The 26,575-nt window shown below is 42.2% G+C and overlaps 1 protein-coding gene across 7 annotated transcripts in view; it reads left to right on the top strand.

The window, feature by feature from the left end:
• The window catches only part of tbc1d1 (TBC1 (tre-2/USP6, BUB2, cdc16) domain family, member 1), a 74,230-nt gene that overhangs the window by 12,943 nt on the left and 34,712 nt on the right, over positions 1–26,575 (top strand). For all 7 annotated transcript variants that reach the window (XM_079499000.1, XM_079498994.1, XM_079498995.1 and 4 more), the window contains 9 exons: positions 8,395–9,012; positions 14,104–14,193; positions 14,537–14,641; positions 15,397–15,529; positions 17,065–17,156; positions 19,964–20,083; positions 20,414–20,539; positions 21,135–21,280; positions 24,441–24,716. In XM_079499000.1, coding sequence (XP_079355126.1) covers positions 8,395–9,012; positions 14,104–14,193; positions 14,537–14,641; positions 15,397–15,529; positions 17,065–17,156; positions 19,964–20,083; positions 20,414–20,539; positions 21,135–21,280; positions 24,441–24,716 — 1,706 coding nt within the window. The remainder of the gene's footprint in view (positions 1–8,394; positions 9,013–14,103; positions 14,194–14,536; positions 14,642–15,396; positions 15,530–17,064; positions 17,157–19,963; positions 20,084–20,413; positions 20,540–21,134; positions 21,281–24,440; positions 24,717–26,575) is intronic.

Below are 26,575 nucleotides of genomic sequence, written 5' to 3' on the forward strand. Positions count from 1 at the left end.
AATGTGGTTATTTGTCAGGGGCAAGATTTTCAAGTTCAGCGTAGTAGGTATTGTTTAATACAGATAAATACACTTGGATACAATTGACTCACAGATGTGTAGCTATTCCAGTCTCAATAAACATGCATCAATGCCTCCCATGGTTATGTTGACAAATTTGACCAAATTTACATTTATTTTTATTTCACTTATTTAATATTAATAATTGAATGCCAACCAAGTGTTGAGTTTTATTTCACTCTGTCTCTAATAACCTTGGTCTCCAGTCTGCACTGTCACATGGAATTACATCACTGATATGAGTCCACTTCTGCTTAGCTAAGCTACTTCCTGCTTTTTGTCCCTCGGTTTGATACACAGCCAATTTGGCGAGGCATAGAGGCCTGGGCTTTGCCTCACAGACAAGAACTGCAAAAAAAGTATTGGTGGGGTGTAATTTTCAAATGGAGCACTTGGGTTGATGTTGTGTTAAAGATATGCCATTTCATTGTTTTTATAACACTGACAAAATAAAAGACTGAATGCTAGCAGTACACACACACACACGCACGCACGCGCGCGCGCGCGCACACACACACACACACACACACACACACACACACACACACACACACACACACACACACACACACACACACACACACACACACACACACACACACACACACACACACACACACACACACACACACACACACACACACACACACACACACACACACACAAATACATGCACAAGCTCAATTATTCAGAATGATTTGCTTGTGTTCTCTTCAAGTGTTCCAATGTTTCATCCACATTCATTCTTATTCATAATTCTACATTCTTTATCATCATGTAATGTTAATTTCTGCTAAAACATTTTTGCATGAGCCTAGATGGTTGTAATGAATTAGTTATTACAGTAGGTCTGTGCCCTGTCCTCTGCATCTTGCTGTGTTGAAAACTGACATCACAGTATCAAGAAGAAATAAATAGAGCAATATGTGAGCGTCTTGTTGCAAGTTGCATGAAATCCTTTCTCAGTCACAAAAAACTTTAATATTCAATATTCAACATAATGTTATACAAATACTTTTATAGTGGGGGTTCCCCTGACCCTGCTTTGTCTCTTTCTCACAGCCAAGGACAGTGGCCTGAAGGAGAAAAAAAGAGAAGACCCCTGCATTAAATGATTTAATAAACAAATCTGTAAAATGTAGAGGTTGAAAACTGCACATTCTAATGAGGATATGAGGATGAGATTGCAGCTGGGTAGTGGGTACTGGCTATTGAAAGTTACACAACTTCACAGAATTTTAGTTTTTGAGTGGTGCTAGCCCCTCCAACGTCTGTTTGAACTTATGTCAATGTGGCAGCCAAGTCTATGGACTTTTTTTTTTATTATAAATGTTTTTTTATCCCACAATTTTGTAACCCATTTTTCACCCCTGTGTCAATTATCTAATGTGATCCTGGGCTCTACACACCCTCCGCCAACCTAGTCCCCATATATGGGGGACATGGGGAGAGCAACGGACTTGAACTCATGCTTCCTTCATGCCTGAGTGTCCTTTACACCTGACAGGGGGGAGTTTCCCTGGTTGGACGTAGCGCGTGGAAGGAACACGTTATTCCAACCAGTTCCTTTCCCCTCCATCAGGCGCCCCGGCTGGCCAGGGGGAGGCGGTTTAGAGACCAGGATTACTGCATGTTTTTTGTGAGGGTACCTACCCTAGGGGACACGGGGAGAACATGCAAACTCCACACAGAAAGGCCCTTTCGCCAACCCCGGTCTATGGACTTTTGATGTTTGTTTAGGGCACTTTTAAGTTAACAAAGATAGTTGCAGCCAAGTCTATGGACTTTTAATATTTGTTTAGCGCACTAAACGTGATGTCATGTGGCAGCCAAGTCGACGGACTGTTAATGTTTGTTTACAGCAGTTAAACAAACATTACCAGGTGCCCCTCACTTTACACAAGTGTGATTTTTGAGCGATGTAAGGCAAGCATAAACAATTACTAGCCTGAACTGAAAATGTGTTGGTCGACTGAGGCCAAAACGATGGATTAAGTGACTCACTGAAGCAGGTAGTGGGACAGCCAGCCTTAGAAATAACTGTATAGCAAAATGAGCAGAATGTCCAATGATTTGTTTTCGCAGACTTGCGAGTGTGTTGGCACTTGGCGGTACTTGAAACTCCCCAGAATACTTGTAGTGTTTAGACTGTACTCGGACAGGGATAGCTCTCCATTCCACAGCCACACATTTTGACGTGATTACTTGTGTGTGTGTGTGTGTGTGTGTGTGTGTCTGTGTGTGCGTGTGTGCATGTGTTTCTGTATCTGGATAATTATACCGTGGCTTGTTTTGGGATGTACTTGCATTTGTGCTTAAGTTTCTTCCCTGGTGTCGGTTCAGCCAGACAACAAAAAGGCAGTGATGTAAATAGGTTTTCAATGTAATGAGTCCCGGGATGCAGGGATGGTCTTTTAGATGAGTCTCAGGGACATTTTATGAGTCCCACTTCAACGACGTTATGAGTATATTTTTACAAATTGCAGCATTTAACTCCCATTTCATTTTATATGGTTATAATGTGGCTATATTCATGTAGAAAACAGAAGTAGAAATGATTATTATAACTAAATCTAGCAAAAGAAACTAGAATAAAAAACAGTACAGTAGTGTATCCCATGGATGCAGAGGTCGTTGTTTTATTGCGTCCCTTTCCCTTAACTCAGTGGTTCCCAAACCTTTTCATGTCAAGGACCCCCAAATTGACATTTATTAGCCCGCGGACCCCCATTTGAAGAGATATGCCAGGGACCCCCTTAAGAGAAGATTGTTACGGCTCTAGCAGTGATTCTCAACCCGTTTAATTTCAAGGACCCCCAGTTTGACATGCGTATTAGTCTACGGACCCCATTTAATGGCATTTCTATCTCGGAGTCCCCAATTTGTATTGTAAAATCAATGTTATTTTAACTCTGAGAGTGTACAAATGAGTGTACTCTGAGTTACAGACCCATAATGGTCTATTTGGTTCCAAACTATAATTTAGCTGGGGACCCCCTGGAACTCCCTCAGGTACCCCTGGGGGTCCCCGAACCCCACTTTGGGAACCACTGCTAACTATAAACTGCGTTTTGGGATGCAAAATTCACCCTATTTTAATCTCTGAGAAGGTATTAGAATATATATTTATTGAGCATAGATATATGAAGCACAGATTGGCGTCAGGGCTCTGTCCCCATTCATTCCCTGTAATATATGAATATACATTTTTAAATAAGATATAAGACAAATTGACCTGCGGTCGCAAAAAAAAAAAGAAGCTACAGGGAATGAATTAAGACCCCCGTGGGATCTACAGTAGAAACGGATCCTACAGGTGGATGCTGGGGAGGCAGTGGGATTTGCAATTTGCACAGGCTAGAGGTCTAGTCAGAGAGCAAGACTGTATCATTCCTCCTCTGGTTTTACAGATTGAAGCACGCGTAAAATGACTACTGTAGTTTTCCATGTGTGCCATGCGTCAAAGTGTGCGCATGCAGGGAGGGAGGTCATCTGGCGCACATACATGACTGTTTGCGTGCATGTGTGTTATGCTGTTGTGATTAAGTGGGACTGAGAGAAAAGGTCAGGGCGCATGGATCTTCAAAGCAGACACACCAGGAATAGACAGACCTCCATATTGACGCTTCAGTAAACACCCACACAGAACAGAACAGCCCCCACCCTCTGGTGGCATGCCTATGCACAGCACCCACAGCAGAAAAACCTGGACGTGTAATAGACTTTGAACCGGAACATTTTAATTTTTCTTTTCCCCCTTTTTAATTGGTGAATTCATGGAAACAACAAATTATAGAACATCTGAGAGTTAAGGAGAAAGACGGGAGCAGAGATGAAAGGAAAGGATATACTATAAAAAGGGAGAAAGGGGACACACAAAGCATCCTTTGTGGTTTGTCATTTTGTCGTACATTCAGTACAGGAAAACATCACAAGGCCTGCTCTTTTCCAGCCAGTTGGAGCAAGCAGTAGGCAACACTGTAAATCAGTTTAGCCCATGGAACAGAGGTGTGGCACCTATGCTGACGTACTGTTGTATGTGTCGCCATGTCTGCTTCTAAGTCAGGGGTGGGCAACTTTGACGATGGAGAGGGCCACTATATTTCCACTCACTCCCTATAGGGCCATATATTGCTGTCGTAGCAAAATAGCCGATCTACAAGCTCAAAACGCGTCGCAGCGCGGCGCGTTTTGAGCTTGTAGATCGGCTATTTTTGCTATGTTCGAATTGAAATCTTGAATTTTTGCTATTTTTGAATTGGAATCCTGAAAATTAACATGTTTATGTCATTTCAAATGCCTTTAATTATACTTGTGTTGAGCAATGAGCTATTTAGACTGAAGTAATTACGGGTCATGTTTGCAATGTGTTGTGGAATTGTAACAGCTGAAACCAATATTATATCAGTATTCTGACATTAACCTGAGGGCCGCATTAAGTGAAGGTGGGGGCCGCATGTGGCCCCCGGGCCGCCAGTTGCCCACCCCTGTTCTGTAAGTAATGCCCATAGCGTTACACACCAGTGACAGACGCGATATTCAAGTGCAAATATTGCATATTTTAAATCAAGTTTAAATCATGTGTGGTCTTTGCCTGTGGTAAACAACATACAGCTGAGCAAAATCTCCTGCTGAACGGTGTGACAACCACATGTTCAGGTTCACAGGAACACACTGGCCACTCCCTGGCCCATTCTAACACTCATATTTCCAGCTGAGCCACTTTTTCCCCCAATAACTTTTACAGCAGCCACTGACTTTGTTATTAAACGAGGTCTGTATTTGCGTCATAATAATAATAATCCTAATTTAAATTGTCGTATCCTTATTAGTGACATTATGTTAGTTCAACAATAATAAAATAAATGTTACTTTGACTTACAGTGAAATATAGATGTACTGTAGAAATTATGAAATATTATATACTGTAGTCTGTATATCATTTTTGAGATAATCAGTTTATTCTTCAGCTCCATTAACCCATTCTGGACGGGAACCCCTTGTGGTGTTTAAGCATAATGTTATGCTATTGAAAAATAGCAGATCTACAAGCTCATAGTGCGGCACTGTAGATCTGCTATTTTTGAAAACCTTGGAAATGTGTGCAAATCTTGAATATATATTCTTAATATATCCCAGTAAACGCTTTTAACTCATATCTTTGCTTCTGGGAGCTCCGTGGAACAACATATGTTGAGATTTGGGGTCCAGGGCCAATTAGAGGTCCTTGATATGAAATCATTTGAGAGCCACTGACATAGAAAACATCAGACACTTCAGAAAGCTGTCATGATTTAGAAGACATTTTGTAGAATCTGTTCTCAGGTCTAAATGGGTTAAAAGCAATTAGACCTAAGAATGATACTGTTGGTACCCCATGGTTGAATGGCACCACTCCTACTCTTAGACAAGCCTGTAGGAAAGCAAGTTATGTCTTATATGGAATACTCAAGATTGTTTGAAGGCCTACCAAACATCATTAGAGACAGACATCCAAGACAGAATCAGATTTAATTAACGGAAAAATGCTTTGGATGCAGCAATACCAAAAACACCAATATCACAATATTTAAAATCTATATATATAAAATAAATGTTTCAAATGTTCACTCAGCATAGGGATTAGGGATGCTATGGTTCATGTGATTAATGAGATGCACTCTGGCTTTGAGGCTTTGTGCTTTAGCTTGTGTCTCTTGGTACAGAGCTGTTTCACTAAAGCTAGCTAAGCTAATCAAATCAATATCAAATCAAACTGGTTAAATGTTAAATAACCTAGAGATCAGCAAGAGAGTCACTACAATGTAGAGGCAGGCTCTTTCACTCCTGTTAATTAAATGTACAATTTAGGCATTTAGCAGACGCTCTTAATCCAGAGCGATTTACAGTATGCGAGAACAATACATTGTAATGCTGCTGCTCTTCAAACAAAACAACTAGATAAAGTGCCCCTCAGGGCACAGGTCTCCACCAGGGCAGGTGAGGTTGTGGCCTCCTGGTGGCGCTATAATAGGCCAATGTGAAAAGGGTGCCATTTCTTCTTACGCCTTGGATGGCAATTGGTTGATTTGAGGCATCAAAAATCCACCTGTTAGTGGCGCTATAACAGGCCAATGTGAAAAGGGTGGGATATATTCCTCAGCCTAGTAGAAAAGTCTGTGAAAGATTTCACGTAATTTGCATGCTGCAATCTGGAGGAGTAATATCAAAAAATGTATTTTACAAAAGTCGGCCTCCTGGTGGCGCTATAACAGGTCGTTCTGGACAATTTGGGGCAGAGGTTCATCGTTGGCATCCAGGGAGTGTGTGCAAAATTTGGCATCGACCGGGTTAACGGTGCCGGAGATTAGCTGTTAACGGACGGACGGACGGACACACACACACACACACACACTCACTCACTCACTCACTCACTCACTCACTCACTCACTCACTCACTCACACACACACACACACACACACACACACACACACAGAGTGCAAAACATACTCTCTCCCCATGTCTTCGGCCTGGTGGAGACAATAACACTTTCAGCTTGAATATCTATGGTAGATGCAGTCACAGGCTGTGCATGAGGATGCTTACACATGATACAAAAGTCCATATAGTGGTGCCAGTCCACGGGGGAGTAGTAAACTCGATAGTAATTTTGAAGGAACAAGAAAGTGGCCGCACACACTGATTGCCAAAGTGCCAATACTTTATTTAAGACACAGAGTACAAGAAACCAGTTGCAGTCACAGGCCCACAATAATATTGAGACATTTCTGTTATTGCGGTCGATGTCACAATTTCTCACAAACACAACATACCCATATATGGAGATTCTTCTGGCACGCGGGCAGTATATACTCTACCGTGTCACTTCAAGGTGTCATTTGGGGACTAGTCTCTTTTCAAAGGAAAAGAGGGCCTTGTTTTTCCTTTATTTGCTAATGGGTTCTCAGATTGCTTGGGGACAGAAAAGTAGCTTCTCCGCCCCCAAACAATCATTTTACACAACAGAATAGATGCCCATGGTTTATTCAGAATAAAGACGCTGGGCACTCTAGGCCGATTTTATTTAAACAGACGTCCCCAGGTGTCTTGGGCACCACAGGGGGTGATTATAAAGACGTCCTGGGCACACAATGTGTTAATTCATTCACTACTCCGTACTCACTTTAGGAAGTTCTACGCTTACTTGTAAACACATCATGCACTGCAAATTGTATTCATGTTTTGTTTTTGTGGACAATTGATGGTAGTTTACTACGCAGATATGGTTGCATGTTATATCTTGCTCACTCACAGAGATTTTGTGAATTTATTGATAAGTGCCTAAATTGTAATGTGAATTGTAGTGATTCAGTCAGCCGAGGTGTGTAGTTCACTGTGATTGGTCCACTTTTTGTAGCATTGTAGGGACAGAGCGACACATGCAGTACATACAGGGGACATGCATGCAGACCTCTTCTAGACCAGGGGTTCTCAACCCGTGGGTCGCGACCCCTCGGGGGGACGCCAAATTATTGTAGGGGGTCCCCAAATTATTTAAAAAAAAATAATAATTTTATTTTCACGATTTTTCAAAAATAGCAGACCTACAAGCTCGTAGCGCGCCACTCGGTGGCGCGCTATGAGCTTGTAGATCTGCTATTTTTCAATAGCTAAATTATAACAATGCTTAAAACACCAAAAGGGGTTCCCGCCCAAAATGGTTTAAGGTTATTGTAGCAATCAATTTATATTGGGGGTCGGGAGGGGGCGGGGCGGGGGTCCCGAGACATTGCCAAAGCATTTCCGGGGGTCCCCGGCCAAAAACGTTGAGAACCCCTGTTCTAGACGGCTGGCCCCTTTCGATGTCATGCCATAAAAAAACAAATGCAAACTACAAAATAACTGTTTAACTGAGTGGTACTGTTTGACTAGTATTTATCGCTCAAGATTATTCTTGTCGCTTAAAAGGTTATTTATTAACCCATTCAGGGCGGGAACCACTTTTAGTGGTTTACGCATTGTTTTATTCTTTAGCTATTGGAAAAATAGCAGATCTACAAGCTCATAGCGCGGCACCGAGCGCCACGCTACGAGCTTGTAGATCTGCTATTTTTGAAAATCGTGAAAATGTGGTGCAAATCTTTGAATATTTGCTTTCACAACGAACGTTTTTAACTCAAATCTTTGCTTCTGGGGGGGGGATCCCTGGAACAACATATTTTCAGATGGGGGTCTGTGGCCAATTACATATACTATTTGGGGTCCTTGACATGAAAAAAATAGAAACATAGGTTTTTCAGAAGACATTTTGTAGAATGGAGCTCAGGTTAACATGCCCCCTCGTATCCCACCAGGTGCCTGAGATCATCAGTACACTGAGGCAGGCGGGGAAGAGCTCAGCGCGCAGCGATGATGACATCACCACTGTGCCCAGCAAGCCTTCAGCCACCGCTTCCTCTGAAAGATGCCTCAGCTCCTCGTCTCTTCCCTCGACAACCACAACCTCCAAGGCACCCTCCGCCACCAGCCCACCATTGTCTCCGACCTGTCTCACCTTTGCCAAGAAGTTTGAGGTTCTGTTCTGTGGCCGCGTCAGCGTCCCGCACAAAAAAGCCCCGCCCGCTCTGATAGACGAGTGCATCGAGAAGTTTGCCCAGTCACTGGGCTCCGGAGCGGGCGCCAAAGGAGAAAATCCCGGGGGATTTGCCGGAGGGCTGAAGAGGGCGTTGGCCTTCCAGTCCAACGGTTTGGGGAACGGTGGGATTGGTCATGGGGGTAAGGACAGCCCCTCCAGTGGGAGACATCCGGTGCTGTTCAAACGAGACCCCAGCTTCCCCTCTCTGCAAGCCTTGGATGAGAATGGACTGTCACCACAGATCACGCGCAGCAGCAGCAGTGCAGCTCTCACACACTCCCACACTGCTGGAGTGCTGCCCACCAGCCTGCGGGACAACAGGACAATGCTGTTCATGGTAGGGATGCAAGACATGCATATTTCTAATGAAATACAGCGAAAACGCTGGATGAATGAGTGAAGTACACCACCACACTGGACAGCAACTCTACTGGGCCAGATTCAGAGTTCCAAATTGCTAATAAAAATAACACCCCAAACACAATCTGATTCTATTGCATCAGGCCAAAGTCACAAATTATGTTTCTTCTCTCTTTATAGATTGGGCCTAGTGATCATAAACTGATATTGCATTTGCAGTTACCAGGTCACAAGAGCAACAACTCTGATTGCTACGTTTCATCCTATCTGTGTGGGGGGGGGACCAGTGTTTTCCAATGTAGAAAAAGAACTCGAGTCACTTCCTGACTTGCCTACGTAATAGAAATGTGAGTCAAATAGGACCCTGGACAGGCCTATTCATACTCCAGTTTTAGGTGATAAGGTGACCACCGAACGGTGGTTAGTAAAAACAAGAGAGATGTGTTTGGGTGAGTCGCTTACCACCGCGGCCTGACGTCATGTTGTAGTCTTCGGGTGGTCACCTTATCACCTATAACTGGAATATGCCTTCCTTGAGTAGTACATAGCGAATCAGTCTTTATTCCAGGCTCCTAATAATGGCCAATAGGACAATTGGGGTAAAGTTTGTAAACTCGAGCTGTTGAGGTTGTCTGACAGTCTGACTTTGCTCCAAATATGCCACGATGAGGGCAACGGATCCTTGATCTTCAGCTATGGAATATGTCTGCACATATCTAACATTACAGGTTGTTCCACCACCGACAGAGAGAGACAGTTTAAAATATCGTAGTTTAGGAACTAACACTGTGGCAGCAGCACTGACAGCGAGCGGAAGTGCCATGAATCAGGTGAGCTTAACCCATTCTGGGCGGGAACCCCTTTTGGTGTTTTAAACATTACGTTATAATTTAGCTATTGAAAAATAGCAGATCTACAAGCTCATAGCGCGCCACCGAGTGGCGCGCTACGAGCTTGTAGGTCTGCTATTTTTGAAAAATCGTGAAAATATTTATTTCATAAAACTGGAGGATTTAGAATATTTTTTTTTTAATTTCGAGGTCAGGCCTAAATGGGTTAAGTAGGGCGCCAATTTGGTCAGCTGCTTGACCCGTCACACATACAGTACAGTACATACATACAGTACATCGCCCACATACTGTACTGCTGCTGCATATGCATATTATAAACTCCTCCAGTGTGTCGGCCTGAACCAGCTCGCAGGCTACAGTATGCACATCATTCCCATAAGTAGTCTGAAGAGAGCATAATCTGCACACATAATCACGGACAGACCGTGATAAGGCAGGATCTGCACACAAACATGGACAGACAGTGAGAACATTCTTCTGCACACGCAATCATGGACAGACGGTGAGGAATGATGTATGATCTCTTCGCACGTAAGCACGGTAGTAACACAGTAGGCACTTTCATCACCCTGGCGTCCCCATTTTGGGCATGTCATTATAGTGTCGCGCATTGTGAGCTTGTATATCGTCTAATTGTCGCTATTTGTCATACGACAAAGTATATAGGGCTTCACTTTATTTTATCATTTTATCGTCTACTCAGTCTTATGTGAACATCGCAGACAGTTTTTAAGTTGCTTGATTCAGTATTTAGATATTTGATATTCATTTTAGCTGCCCCGCCCCCATCCTATACAAACCCATTGTAAATTCAAACTATTTTTAAGATAGATTCATCGAAAATACCCGACCTTTTTTCTGGTGACTGATCGTGTCCTTCCAATACGTGAGGGGGGCCAGGGGGCCATGGTTTTTCATTTACTGTTTTTATTTATTTTTAATCTTCTTCTTCTTCTTTTGTGTATCATCCTCAAATTATTTTTAATATTACTCTTACTATTACTATACTGTTGCCACACAACACCGTTGTACCACAAAGTAAATCTCGCAGAACGTGCACAGTGCACACATCAATATACATTGCCTGCCAATTGTCAACAATACCATCACTGGTTGGTTTATTGTGTTTTCAGAACGTCGTTGTTTAATGGTTGCCAGTCATTCAATACTCATCTCATGCTGATACTGATAGTATGCTAATGGATGTGTGAAAGTGGAACCTCCAGTAATGAGGTGTCCTCCCAATGGAAGAACAACTATGAAGAGAGCTACCTCTAATGTTAAAATAAAAGACTATTGTGACTGACTTAAAAAAACATAATTTTCAAAGTTTTCAACTGGGAAAGTTTCAAGCATGCAAGTAGAAAGTAAAAAATACATTAAAATAAACAGTAATGCAAAATGTAGGCCTACGATATATTTTGGGGGGCAAGTGGCCATGAGCTGAGGGCAAGTGGAACATGACCTTTACTTGCCCGACGGGCAAGTGCCTCTGAGACCTTAGTGTCAACCTTTGTATATACAGTTAATATGTGCATGTGTGTTTGTGTGTGTGTGTTAGGTTGCACACAGGTGGTGAAAAACAACCATGCTGTTTTCGTGCTCAGACGCACCCAGCCAGCCACCCAGGCAGGCAGGCGCCCACACACATACTCAATTAAGGAAGTGGTTGCACCACTTAATAAATAAGAACAGTAAATGAAAAAGCACCCCCCCCCCCCCCCACGTATTGGAAGGACACTATCAGTCACCATAAAAAAGGTTAGGTTAGGAAGGGGACGGGGCAGCTAAAATGAATATCTAATTACTGAATCAAGTAACTTAAAAACCGCCTGGGGTGTTCACATAAGCCTGAGTAGATGATAAAATGACCAATAGTTTTTTTTAAAGTAAAATATCCCTTTAAGCCAAAAATAAACCCTCCACCTGAAGATGGCAGCAGCACTGGCAGCAGCACTGGCTGATAATTATTGATTTTGGCCAACCTTGTTCAATTTGGAATTGGCCTTGGCAACAGAGATGGAATTGGAAAGGAGAGACGGGGAAGTGGAAGGAGACACGGACAGGAATGAAAGTCACAGTATGTTTGTGCTTGCTCTGCGCGTTGTTTTAACAAGGTGAGGGATGTTCGTTCTATCAGCATGTGTAGTTCTGCTGGTTGATAGTTGAGCCTAATTCATATTTATGTTAACATTCTTGTCATTTTTCTTATGAATTAGGCCACAGCAGAGCTCAGCTCAGCTCAATTTGTCAGAATATGTCATGTGGGCAGTTTTTGATAGAAAGAGATTAAGCATGCCCCCCACCCGGCTAAGTAACTTATTTCAAGTAAGTAAATAAGTACGTAAAATGTATTTATAAAGCACCTTTCATAACAAAGTGCTGTACAGTGAACAACAATATAAAACAAGGCACACAGGAGCAATAACACAACGAGAAATAAAAGCAGAAACATTGACAACATTGAAAAAGGTCAGATAAAAAATTTGCAAGACAAAATGTAACCTAAATAAATGTGTGTTTTTAACAAGATCTTAAAACCATCAACAGACTCTGCGTTTTTAATCGTTAAGGGTAGGCCAGAGGACCTGTCACCTGAGAGAGAGAGAGAGAGAGAGAGAGAGAGAGGGAGAGAGAGAGAAGTAAAGGCTGATCATCAGATCTGGCAATCCTATTTAATCCTAAGTGTATTGGGGCCACCCTGGTGTCAGCTACCATGCAGTAATTACCACACCACAACTAGCCTCGGAAACCCACCACAACTAACCTGTGTGTGTGTGTGTGTGTGTGTGTGTGTGTGTGTGTGTCTCGAATGTTTATTTTCATGTTTCTTTGTTCTTTATGCTAGGACTTGGCTGTTTGCTGCTGTACTGCAAAAGTCTGAATTATGCAATTGGGTTCCTCGACAAGCATGACGTATGTTGATTGAATATGTGTTGACGCAACTCCGCCATCCGTACATCAGAAGTGTTTTATCTAGTAGGATAAAGATAGGGTTGAGGTGAAGGACCGTTTCACTGAGTCATAACTAACACACAGCTGGGTGTAACGGCTTTAGAGGCACATTGGTTCCTTACACACCACTTTGTTCATTGACAAGAGGACTTTGAAGTGCAGTGCAACTTGAGGTCGCACAGATTTATCACAAGGACACATTCTATAGGTGAGGTCAACTGCAAACATAGTTACTGTACAGCAGGGGTGCCCACACTTTTTTGACTTGAGAGCTACTTTCAAAATTACCAGCTGAACAAGATCTACCCACCAAAATAATGTATTATACCATCGCTGAAAATAGTTTAAATATGTACCTGAGGGGGCTTTGGAATAGCGGAGTTGGCGTTACATATAAGACAAATGCATTTGAATGGGAAATAGAGGGGGGGAAATGGAATAGGTAGGTACTTTTTGTATTTAATTTGTAATGCCACCACAGCAACACTCATCAAGCAATCAAGTCACCTTCATTCTTTTTTTAAATATTTATAATATTATAGGGGCATGTCGTGTGATCTACCTTTTGGGCACCCCTGCTGTACAGTGTACACTGAGGCACACAGCAGACCCACCTCCCTCCCCCTGGCCAGTGGCCACCCATTTGACTCAGCATGTACTATGCTGCTGACTGCTGGTCAAAATGACATAATTTCCGCTACTGTCCCTGACCTTGTGTTTGACCCTATTGACCCCCCGCCTGGTAACGCCACCCTTCCTGTTCTCCTTCCAGAGCAGGAAGTTGTCAGCGTTGGTACAGGAAGCAGGGGGTATCTATTTTTCAGCAGACACGGTTGTATTATTAATAACAACCACATCCTGCTGGTGCCATCATGACACACACCATGACCTCATCATCATGACCTCACGACTGAGCAGTGAGCACTCATTCCCAGCCACAGTTTAAAAAAACATGTTTTTAAGTCCCTGGAATTAAACCCTAATGAAGAATTTGGTATTTGACGTTGTGGGTCAAAAGAGCGTGAGGTTGAACTTGACCTCACAGAAGAGATACTCTGAGACTTTGAAGACTTGTGATTTAAACATGTTCTCCTTTACGTAAATCGGGGTTGCCCATAAAGTGGAGTGTGTGTGTGTGTGTGTGTGTGTGTGCGTCATTTTGAATTTATTTTCAATTACATTTTAGATCAATCCGAAAATACTGCCTTTTTTTCCCTTCACAGCAGCGTCTCACTCACTCTATTGCTCACTATGTGTTTTAGGTGGGGAGGTCTCAGATCTTCCTGGTTAGCCCAGACACTAAGAAGGTTGCCATCGAGAAGAGCTTCAGAGAAATCTCCTTCTGCTCACAGGTATGTACTGCACTGGGTTAGGCTTAGTGTGAGTGGTGGCTCATGGGTAGAGTGTCCGGGTGGGAACCGCAAGGTTGCCAGTTCGAACCCGGGCTCCCCCAGAGTTGGTGTCGAAGTGTCCTTGAGCAAGACACTGAACCCCTAATTGCTCCCGATGTGCAGGTTGGTGCCTTGCATGGTTTCCTCTGTCATCGGTGTATGAATGCGTGTGCGAAAGGGTGAACGTAATGCACAATCTACAGTATGTAAAGCGACCTTGGATAAAGGCACTATATAAATGCACCATTTACTGTATGGTTTAACACTCAATACTAATTACACTGCCTGGACCTTTTCTCCGTAGGGTATCTGTCACGTGGATCACTTTGGCTTCATTTGCAGGGAGACGGTGGACGGAGGGAGCTGCCACTTTGTCTGCTACATCTTCCAGTGTACAGATGAATCACTGGTAAGATGGGGAAGCAGAGTGTACATGCAGGCCTTGAGAAGAATGCTGCCATTGTAGCTCTGAGAGGAACACGCAGTGATGGCAGAATTAATTGATATGGACTGGAAAGTAGACTATACGGAAATGCTGATTACAGCACAGTAAAATACGCTGTGTTCATTTATCCTTTTGTAACCAAATGGATCCCTAACTCTGTTGAGTTATAGGTGCTATATAGACTACATTGAGCTGCTACAGTAGATGTCACACTCCACATCACACCACCTCTTTGACTTAAGGCTTAGTTATTTCCCTGAGTTGTGTCTATAAGGCAGTAGCCATGCAGTTATATACTCCAAATGTCTGTTTAGGGAAAGAAAGGACCTTCCCCAACGGAAATGGAAGCTGTGGTGATAATGGCCGATATGAGCTGACAGTTGTAAACACAACTGGACCTGAAATGTTTAAAAATATATATATATATATATATAAATAAACCGTAATTGTTTATTTGGGGAATAGGGATACTTTTATTCCACACCCTTTTAAAAGCTCTGTGGATGTTTTGTTTTCTTTTTATTATCCGTCTAGTCGTCTACATACCGTATAAATGTTATCAATATCCCGTATGAATCTCAGTTGACACACATGCACATATACATCGATAGATATGTACAAAATCTGTCCATGCATATGCATTTCGTGGCAATAAAAAAACATATCAATCACCCATCAATGAACACTGATTACTGTGTGGGTACTGTGCTTCCACACAGGTGGATGAGATTATGCTGACTTTGAAGCAGGCGTTTTCTGTGGCGGCTCTCCTGCGGAGCGAGAGGACCCAGAGCCAGCAGTGCGACAGCTGCCCCATGCAGCAGCTACACAGACTGTGTGAGGGCATCGAAGGTAGGAACACAATGCACTGAATACGGGCCCGTGCCCCGTAACCTCGCGTCACCAGACTTAGCACCTCGGAGGAAAGCCTGCTCTGTGTTCCAAAATCACCCATGTGATACGGTCTAGGCGTGGTCTAGGCCAGGGGTTCTCAACGTTTTTGGCTGGGGACCCCCGGGAATGCTTTGGCTGTGTCTCGCGACCCCCACCCTGCCCCGTCCCCCTCCTCACCCCCAATACAAATTGACCGCTACAATAACCTTAATAATAGCAAAAATACATCATAAATAAATACTGAAACCAGATATAATCATTAAGGAAAGTTTATGCATGCACTATGTGTACTATGTAAACTCTTAATCTTTCAGCCATTCAGTTGCAATTTTTTTTTGGGGACCCCCCCCCCCAAAATAATTTGGCGACACCCCCGGGGGGTCGCGACCCACGGGTTGAGAACCCCTGGTCTAGGCCAAAAGAAAAAGGTTCCGGTAAGGTGTTTCAGATTTTCCGGCGTTGCTTTATTTTGACCCCCCTCCCCCCCCCCCCCCCCTGGTTGTTTTTAGTCTCGCCAGTCGCTACGAGTTCTAATAAAATATGGATATACCAAACACACTATTCCAAGAAGTACTTATTGGGCAGGCCCCAAGATTATGATGGCCTTGATCGCAGCAAATTATTTTCCGCTCCTGACCGTATCAGAAACCTGAAAATGGTATGCTATATCCAATACTTTTGAATCCACAGCCACTAACCTTTAAAATATTATATTATTATTATTTTAAAAAATTAAATAAAAAAATGAACAGATCTACATGATATGCTCACAGCGTGACTCGTTGTGATCTTGGAGATCGGCTATTTTTGCTACTGTTGTGTCACACTGTAGGTGCCATTAGTTTACCCAAAAAAAGAAAGAAAATAGTTGAAATATGGAGATAAGAGGTGGTGAAGCTGATGGCAACAATATGAAATACAGTTGGAGGCCATCGATATTGTCCTTTTCTTTTTGCTGAGGTTTGCGTGATCTGCGCAAAAGGACAGTTAACCCATTTTGGGTGGGAACCCCTTTTGGTGTTTTAAACATTGTTATAATTTAGCTATTGAAAAATAGCAGATCTACAAGCTCATAGCGCGCCACCGAGTGGCGCGCTACGAGCTTGTAGGTCTGCTATTTTTGAAAAAACGTGAAAATATTTATTTCAGAAAACTGGAGGATTTAGAAGGATTTTTTAATGGGTCAAATGATAAGGGACAATATCGGTGGCACCCAACTGTAACGGCGGTGCATTATTTAGCTTTTCCCTGTGGAACGTGCCTCTATTGACTTTGTTTGGCAAGGATAATCAAATGATTTGGTTCATGTCATATTGTCATTAATGTAATTTATAAGTATGTAGTTGTGTGGCTAATGTTATGTGTAGTTGCTCTTTGCCACCCAGTACTTTCTAGAAAGTCGTGCGAAGTAAACAAGCCTGTTGGTCACCATCATGTGTTGTCACAGTTCCATATCTAACGGGTATTATTTCATGTGTGTGTACTATTTTAAGGTCTTCACCCAGCTAAGACTAAGTTGGAGCTTCAGAAACACTTGGCCTCACTGGACAACCAGGAGCAAGCTTCAGTATTTGAGAACACAATGGTAATGTGTGTGTGTGCATGTGGTGTGTGTGTGTGTGTGTGTGTGTGTGTGTGTTCTTGTATTCTATTACTTCATCAATAGGCTTGTTACAATTATTACATAATCGCCTAATCACAATCATTTTTTACATAATCGTCAATCATTTCCAAAAAAATCTTCATATATTTTCCAAACATTTTCAAAGCGACACGTTTTGAGCTTGTAGTTCTGCCATTTCCACTATTAATGTTATTGGTCATCTACGTATGTACAGACAGACGTACAGAGACATGGTGCATTCATATAGATAGATGAAGAGCAGACACGTCGCCATGGGACGTGCGTTCCGCCAGAGAGTTGGAACCTTTTACTGCTGGCGAGCGCTGAATGCGTTGTTGTCTGTTGTGTACAGTTGGAGGCCATCGATATTGTCCTTTTCTTTTTGCTGAGGTTTGCATGATCTGCGCAAAAGGACAGTTAACCCATTTTGGGCGGGAACCCCTTTTGGTGTTTTAAACATTGTTATAATTTAGCTATTGAAAAATAGCAGATCTACAAGCTCATAGCGCGCCACCGAGTGGCGCGCTACGAGCTTGTAGGTCTGCTATTTTTGAAAAATCGTGAAAATATTTATTTCAGAAAACTGGAGGATTTAGAAGGATTTTTAAAAGTTTTGAGGTCAGGCCTAAATGGGTCAAATGATAAGGGACAATATCGGTGGCACCCAACTGTAGGTGACTCAGGGTTTCACCTAAGTTCCAGAAAGCACTAAATATTATTGCATCATGCCTGTTTTTGCATAGGCGTGGAAATGGTGGAAACTATTCCCATAAACACTTGAACCCTAGAATCCCTATGGGCATGTCGTATTATGTGGAAAACATTGAAGATCTACAACCTCAAAACGAATTGCCTTCAGTTTCAAGTTCAACACGTTTTTTCAACACTATTTTCGGTGAAGAGATTTGGTGTAGAGGCAAAATGAGGGGATCAACTATAGACCCCTGGGGGATACCAAACAATAAAGTTTATAGGCTTTAAGTCTGTGATTAAACTCGGTAGTTATAGACCATTATGAAACTATTGTGTGCATTGTAATTGTGGTCCAAATGCTTCCTTTGGAGAGGTTAGGGGAGTAACCCTAACGCTTTGGTCAGTAAGCTTACTAACCAAAGCGTATGTATTCTGGTGTTTTTTTTTTGTGAAACCAATTAGAAACGGTGCATGTAACCACGTTTCTCCAAATTCCTCCTTAACCAAAGTACTCGCAGTGTCCTGGTTTCTTGTATGCGTGTAAACGTACTGAATCCTAAAGAACTGGACATTGTGTTGGTCCCTACTCTACACTAGCATTCGCTGCAAGTCCTTTAACCCATTCAGGCCTGACGTCGAAATTTAAAAAAAAAAGTTTTCTAAATCATGACAATTTTCGGAAAGATTTGAGGCACATTTTAACGATTTTTCAAAAATAGCAGACCTACAAATTCATAGCGCGCCACTCGGTGGCGCGCTATGAGCTTGTAGATCTGCTACAAGCACCCGGGGGGTGCCATTCATGCAGAGAATCAAACCTGTCGGTCCACAAGTCTAACTCACTGCATCATGAACGAATCACAAGTTCTTCATATACTGTAGGATTCACAATGACACGCATGCCGTTCTTTCAAGAGTGCATGCATATTTTTACCATTCTTGGTGTTCCAAATGCCAGTACGCTCTCTTAACATACTGTTTGTTTATACTGGAGACTGCACTACACAACTCTCTTGCTGTCTGTGGTCTACAACAGGGTCTCCCGGCAAAAAAAAACATTTCTTCAGATGCTATAATTTGATCAGTCTGGTCTTAATATTATTATTCCAGTGAATGTTGCTTGCTTGTTGCTGTTTTACATTCCATTATTCTGAGTATGGCTGTCCATGTGACTACTGTTTGAGTATGTGCTGTACAGAACTAAATGTAAACCCTTCCTGCATACGGTTAGGGGTCCATCTGCTGGTGATAGACCTGAACTACAGTAGCAGGACTACTGTTGAATCAGTCTTGAAGCACACACACACTGGGTACTATTTACCCAGTGTGTGTCACATTTCTTGTGACACCGTTTTGATTCAACTCTGCAGCCTATTGTGTAGGTATGTTTGTCCAACATACTTAAGCTGTTCATTTACTACTAGCTTGGGAGCAAACAATTTATCAAATTTCAGAACGTTTGTTGGAATATTTTTTTATTTTTTATTTTTTCCTCTAACTACTGAAATTTATAAACCATCCACTGCATGGATTGGATTGTACCAATTCCTCCGCCAGTATTTTTTCAATGACCAATATAGACTATAGAGCGTCGCAGTCCCGCCCTCGACGAGTGGCCCAGAAGAGAATGTCCCATTCATTTTTTTCCCATAGACGTTTCAGAAAGTATTTATTTAAAGACCTTTTAAGCGTCGGACAAAGCCAACTCGGCTGCTGACAAATCATGACAATAAACGGGCCATAAATAAATGGGCCGAACAAATAATTAGAAGGGAAAAAAGGGTAGGGTACAACACTTTTTTTTGTTGTTTTTCTTCTTTCTAATTATTTGTTCGGCCCAAACAATTGTGTTTATTGTCATGAATTGTCAGCAGCCGAGTTGGATTTGTCTTTAATGTCTTTAAACAAAGGTCTTTAAATGGGAAAAATGTATGGGAGATTCGTCGTCGTCATGAAAGGGGGCGGGACTGCGACGCTCTATATTGAAACGCATAAATAATAAATATTATTACACTAGCATTGGGAACTGTGAAAGGACATTATTAAAACATACTTGACACCGTATGATGTTACAGAGGGCTTGCCCTAAGAACGACCAGGAGGAGAATGAGCTGGTGATGGCCAGTCTGAGGAGCCTGTACGAGGACCGACAGAAGAACCACCAGCACACACAGCATGCAGACAGCAAACAGCCGGTACAGTTCCCGTTCACATCAGTGTTGATTTTTACAGCAAATTTGAGTTTTAGTCATAGTCTTTTGAATAGTTTTAATTTAGTTTTAGTCACATTTTAGTCACCTGGAATGTTTTTTTCATTGCTGTTGTCCTATTCCTCCATTTCGGAGCAATGTTTCTCAAAGCAAAGGCCGGGTAAATGTACTTGTGTAGGCTTATTGGTTGCCAGGGGAAACACCAAATGTCTCTTGGAAAAGGTTTGGGAAACTTGACCTTCTATTTTGCCTTTTTCCTTACGTGCGTGTGCGCGCACACACACACACAAACACACACTGTCTCTCTGTACATAGGTGTGTGAGGAGGCGATCCCAGCCCCAGTAGATATACAACAGCAGAGCAGCAGTCGACAGCGCCTGGAACAGTTCAAGACCAGAGCCAAGCGCTCCCTAACTGAGTCACTAGAGGGAATCTGGAAGGTAAGGTGCACACACTCTGCCTCCGAGTTGGTTGCATACGTGCATGTCAAGGAACTTGGGGTCCTTCAGGCATCTGCATGAGTTGCCATGCGTCTTCTTTGCGTGTGCATGCTGTACCTTTTATAGCTCCCGTAAACCTTTGCTGGCTGTGCTTCATTGGTTTGTTATGCTCTTTTGTGTTACTCAGGAAGCTAAATAATTATGTCCTACTTGGAAGGAAGATGTCTCACTTGCGTTACATTTTCCATTCAGAAAGATAAATGTTTTCACTTACATACTGGACGTCGTTTAGAAGAAGTAGAAGATAAGAAAACCTTACTTTTATTAGAAGAAACCTTTTCACTAACTTGAAGGAAATGTTTTCTCTATTAGTTACACAGCTTCAGTAACTATGAAAATGAACAGAACAAAAAAGTTTGTTATCATGCCATAAAACCGTGTGTGTGTGTGTGTGTGTGTGTGTGTGTGTGTGTGTGTGTGTGTGTGTGTGTGTGTGTGTGTGTGTGTGTGTGTGTGTGTGTGTGTGTGTGTGTGTGTGTGTGTGTGTGTGTGTGTGTGTGTGTGTGTGTGTGTGTGTGTGTGTGTCTGCGTATAGAGCAGTAACAAGTCCAGGGTACCCAGGGAGAACAGTGATGGAGGTGACAGCTTCTCCTCCAGTTCCACTCTCAACAGCAGCCACCAACCCTCACCAGAAGACTCCCTGTCTGTATCCTCCACACTACGGCCTACCAGCCCACTCAGGTACGTGTTTACCTTTACAAGTACCTTTATTGTCTTGTCTTGTATTGTATGCTGCAGGGCGGGTCCTTGGGGTCCAAGACAAATTTCTCCTTCGGGAGACAAAAATTAAGAAACCTTGAACCTTTACACAAAGGAGGTAATATAGCATGCACATCTACTCTAGCCCAGGTGCTGGACAAATGGCAGTACAAGAGGAAGAAATAGAATCAATAAACCAGTGGAGCTGAGCTTTTCCTACCAGTGTTGCGGACTCTATTTCTTCCACGTGCTTACACACACACACACACACACACATTTTAATTTTTTTTGTCCACATAAGAGATGCAATACCAAGGACACAAATAGTAGTACAGAATGCAATAAGCAAATCCTGGACAAATACCCACACACCCTTTAGGGGTACAAGTAACGGCATCTTTGCCATATTTGGCAGCTACCGATAGTAGAAGAGATTGCACAGAATTTTGCAAGCCGTTTAGCTGCTTTTTTGGCATCCCAAGTTGTTGGAAGCCTCTTACAACCAAACTATGTACATTGTCCTAGGCTGCCGAAGATAAACACAAGTAGATTGCACCTGTAGCCTAGCTCTATGATGGTCTGGAGGAGCGGCTGGTATTTAATGACTTTGGTCATAAAGGCTTCCTCTAAGCTTGAATCAAAGGTGCAGGCCATGTCAAGAATGAAAACTGATCTGTTCTCTTCATTGACAACAAAACATCTGGTGTGTTAGCAGAGAGATGTGCAAACATTTCAGGATTTTCAGTACAGAGTTGAAACATGGAAGGTTTGACACAGGAATGTTTGTACATTCTCACAGACAGTGTAAAATGTTTAGATATGTCCTTTTTTTTTTTATAAATCAACTATTCTGTCGTGGTGTGCTATGTAAAGCCCTTTAAACTGCATCCTATTAGCACCTTATTACATTAACAATGGTAATAACAACGGGTGTACACTACACACACACACACATGTACATGTTGAAACCATTCTCACTAGCCTTGGTTAAACTAAACATTTCAACGCAAGGTGATTTTAAGAGAGTACAATAAAATAAATTAGTAAACAGAAAAACAGAAAACCAAGTTATAAAATAAATGACATTACAGAAAATTATGAAAAAGGCAAAAAGGGTTTTCATAGCTGTGAGTTAAAAAACTTTCAGTTTTATGGGAGTTTGTTCCAGATATGTTCCATGAAAAGCAAAAGCTGCAAATCCATGTTTAGTTCTAATTCTAGGGACCTGTCCCAGATGACCTGAGAGGACCTGAGAGGTTTTCTGCTCTTGTGCAATCACAAACCATCCAGGTTTGTGATTGCACAAGAGCAGAAAAGTATTTTTGCCCTAAACCATTTAACCCATTTTGGGTGGGAACCCCTTTTGGTGTTTCAAGCATTCTGTTATACTTTAGCTATTGAAAAATAGCAGATCTACAAGCTCATAGCGCGCCACCGAGTGGCTATGAACTTGTAGGTCTGCTATTTTTGAAAAATCGTAAAAATGCGGCACAAATCTTTGAATAGGTATATATTTTTTCAGTGGCCTTACACTTTGCTGAAGCACAACATAGTGTCTCCTCCCTGAGATACATTGGCATAGAACATGTTAAAACTCCAAGAAGGGGAGGTAACATTGATAACCTCTTATTAAGAAGAGAAAGTTACCACATTCATACTCTTCAAACCATGATGCCGAGGGGCTTAAACCAGGAAGATGAAATTAGACACTTTCTGTAGAAAACTATTTTTTGTTTGCTTGGAGTGAAGCTCTACTTCTCCAACTGACTTTTAAGTTAAAAAGTAAAAATATGGTTCTAAAATATATTTTTCTAAAAAATATATTTTTCTAAGCTTTAAAAGGTGGCCTCCTGCGTTGAACAAATCCAACCTGGTACATATGTTGTTGCATGTATTTCTTGCCGTAGTTTCCTTTGTTGTTTATCATGATTGTTCTACATAATTTTCTTGTTTCACACACAAGGAAAAACATTGGAAATGTAAAAGCCCACAGACCTAGTAGGATTTGTGAGATCTTTATTTGATGTATTGGTGAAATGAGTATAAATATACATGTATGTTTTTTAAAATGGTTTTAAATTGTTTTTAATTGGTGCACTAAAGTGTCTGAACAGTTTTCTTTTACATCAATGTCTGGGTCCCCACCCACTCACTCAGGGGTGACGTGTCACACCTGTAGTGATGGGAGGGGCACCAAAATGTGGTGTTCTGATTGGTTAATGGGGGCACTCCCTGAATATAAAAGTACAAACTTTTGTGTATGTTCACATGACCTGATGAAGATCAAATAGATTGAAACGCGGGCTCCATCCAATACCTACTGAAGTTTCTTTAGCCCAGCACCCAGCCTGTTGATGTGCGTGTTCTACATCCGCTCTATATATTTTTTCAGAGCCAACATTTTTTTTATTTCGACGTCTGGCCTAAATGGGGTAATACCTTTTAAACTAACAGTATTGTTTTCAAATCAGTACTTTGACATTTATATGATCTGATGAGTTTCCCCTGCAGGATCAATACTAATCTGAGTTCCCAGAAGTTTTATTTTTCGCCACAGATCTAGCTAAGTGGCAGATGTGGACATGCAGGCGGGAATTAGCCTCGCATTTGAGTCCAATCTGCCAAATGACTTGGCGAGATGGTCTAGATCGCATTCTGTTCAGAATCGGTTGTAGACAAGTGCGGACATAATCGGACAAATCAAAGCACATTCGCTGGAAAGACATCATGAAACCATCACCTGTTAGCCCTGTTACAATCAGCAGATTATAGGAAGGAACATAATGTCCTTCCTATAATGTCAAGTATGATAGCAGCCGCTGTTTTTGTATCTACTAGTACTTAGTGCCAGAGAAAGATCAAGCAGCTCAATGTTTATGCCGTGAACCCAGGTTGGCACAATGCAATAAATCCAATACTGCAAAAGTTGGGGGAAATGGGATAATGTCATTTATTTAAATACAAGTCAAGTCACCACATCTAACTTGACGTTTTTAATTATTTTAATGCAATTTCCAATCCATTCTATTGGTCTGCCAACTGCCAAGCAGTCAAGTTGAATTGTGAGCTTGTAGTGTGGCTATTTTCTCTGCATGACATGACCACCCATGATCCTCCTCCCGCTCATCTCTTTCTGCCACAGGTGCCACAACTCCACAGGGGACCTGAAAGGCCTCGACACCTCTCTACCCCTCTCCCCTTCCTCCCCTTCCCTCAGTTCCCTCAGTCCGTCTCGCGATGCCCAGTCACAGGGCTTCCGTCGGCGCGCCAGCACTTACAGCCACCCACCCACCCCCTCCTCGACCACGGACTCCCCGCCACGGATGCACTGTCAGACCCCACAGGACCCCACAGCGGCCACCAAGCCCAAGCTGGTGCGACACTACTCCGTCAGCACTGATACGCCACACCAGAGCAAGTAAGGAGACTTTGTGTTTGGGTCACTGATGTTTGAAAATGCAAAATTCAAAATGCAAATTATATATAAACAAAAAGTCGAATCATATGAAAATTGAGTAACGGCTCTTTTTAAGTTATTTACCCATTTTTAATTAAGCATTGGAACGTTTTTTATTTAACCGTTTTTATAAAAACTACTATTCAATTCCACCGTGGTGCATCCGGCGGGCGGGGAGCATGATATTTGTCACTACATGTATTCCTATGGGCTGGGACGGCACCTGTCAGCAGGGAGTGTTGGGCGGGAGGAGTAGGACTAAGGCCTTACGTCCTCCCGGTGGAGACTCCTCACTGGCAGGGCAGGTGAGGTGAATCAGTAGGATGCAACAGCAGTGACAGCACGGAAATGTGTGTGGGGTGGAATTCATTGGAATAACAACTACAGTACATTGGGGAGAAAAAAGGGCTATAAAATGATTGGCTACTCTAAATAAGATAAAACTAAACTAGATACAATAAGAAATTAAGTGAATGCTTTACATCTAAAATCATGTATTTGTTAGTATATTACTATTAGCCATTCTATGGTATAATTTGAGAAAAGTGAAGTCAGCCTTGTAACGGTGATTGTGGTTGGACACCTTTGTAACGTTTCGTATTGGAGGGCTTTGCAATGGGGGATTCTGATTAAATGGCTTTGTACGGGACAATGGTCAACAGACTGATTAAATGTCTTTGTACGGGACAATGGTCAACAGACTGATTAAATGGCTTTGTACGGGACAATGGTCAACAGACTGATTAAATGTCTTTGTACGGGACAATGGTCAACAGACTGATTAAATGTCTTTGTACGGGACAATGGTCAACAGACTGATTAAATGGCTTTGTACGGGACAATGGTCAACAGACTGATTAAATGTCTTTGTACGGGACAATGGTCAACAGACTGATTAAATGTCTTTGTACGGGACAATGGTCAACAGACTGATTAAATGTCTTTGTACGGGACAATGGTCAACAGACTGATTAAATGTCTTTGTACGGGACAATGGTCAACAGACTGATTAAATGGCTTTGTACGGGACAATGGTCAACAGACTGATTAAATGTCTTTGTACGGGACAATGGTCAACAGACTGCTTTGTAATGAATATTCTGATTACACAGCTTTGTAGCGGCCATTCAATTGGGGATTCTGACTGGACGATTTGAATTGGTTTGCTTTATAATGATGATACCAAATCAATGGCATTGTAACAGTGATTCTGCCTGCATGGTTTAGAATACTCTCAAAGGTGCATTCAAGAAATCTTCAAATGCACCTTTTATCCTCTTTGTTTTTCTCTTTGTCGTTTTAATCTCATTTGGTTTCTTTGTTAAAGTATCATACCAATCTAAATTTGACTCATAAGTGAATCCAGTGTATAATTTAGTAGATCTCAGACTAGAGACTATTTGAATGCCTTCACTCACATGTTCATGTTGAAACTTGAGACTTTTTTTTAAATTCACCCTTGTGCAAGTCACTGTGCGGTTTATAGTGTAAACTATGGGGATGCACACGCAGATCCGACACACCAAAGGTCCAACGTACGGAAATCACCCGTCGCTCCCGAACATGCGTTGGTCCGACATGCGTTGCACTGTGCTTGCGGTTAGGTTTCTGGTTTGGTTAGGGGTTTGGGTTAGGTTGTCGGTCTAATGACAGTCGGACCAATAGTATGTCGGGACTAAAACCCAAACCATGTGCCAGTAACACTGGTATGGTCCTTTATCACAGTGCATGCTGTCATTTTCTGCTTCCATGGGGACATGCATACATCATTACACAAACACACAAAGGCTGGTTGACTTCCTGTCATCAGTGTGTGGTGC

The sequence above is a fragment of the Electrona antarctica genome, assembly GCF_951216825.1.
Source record: "Electrona antarctica genome assembly, chromosome: 4".
NCBI lineage: Eukaryota > Metazoa > Chordata > Actinopteri > Myctophiformes > Myctophidae > Electrona > Electrona antarctica.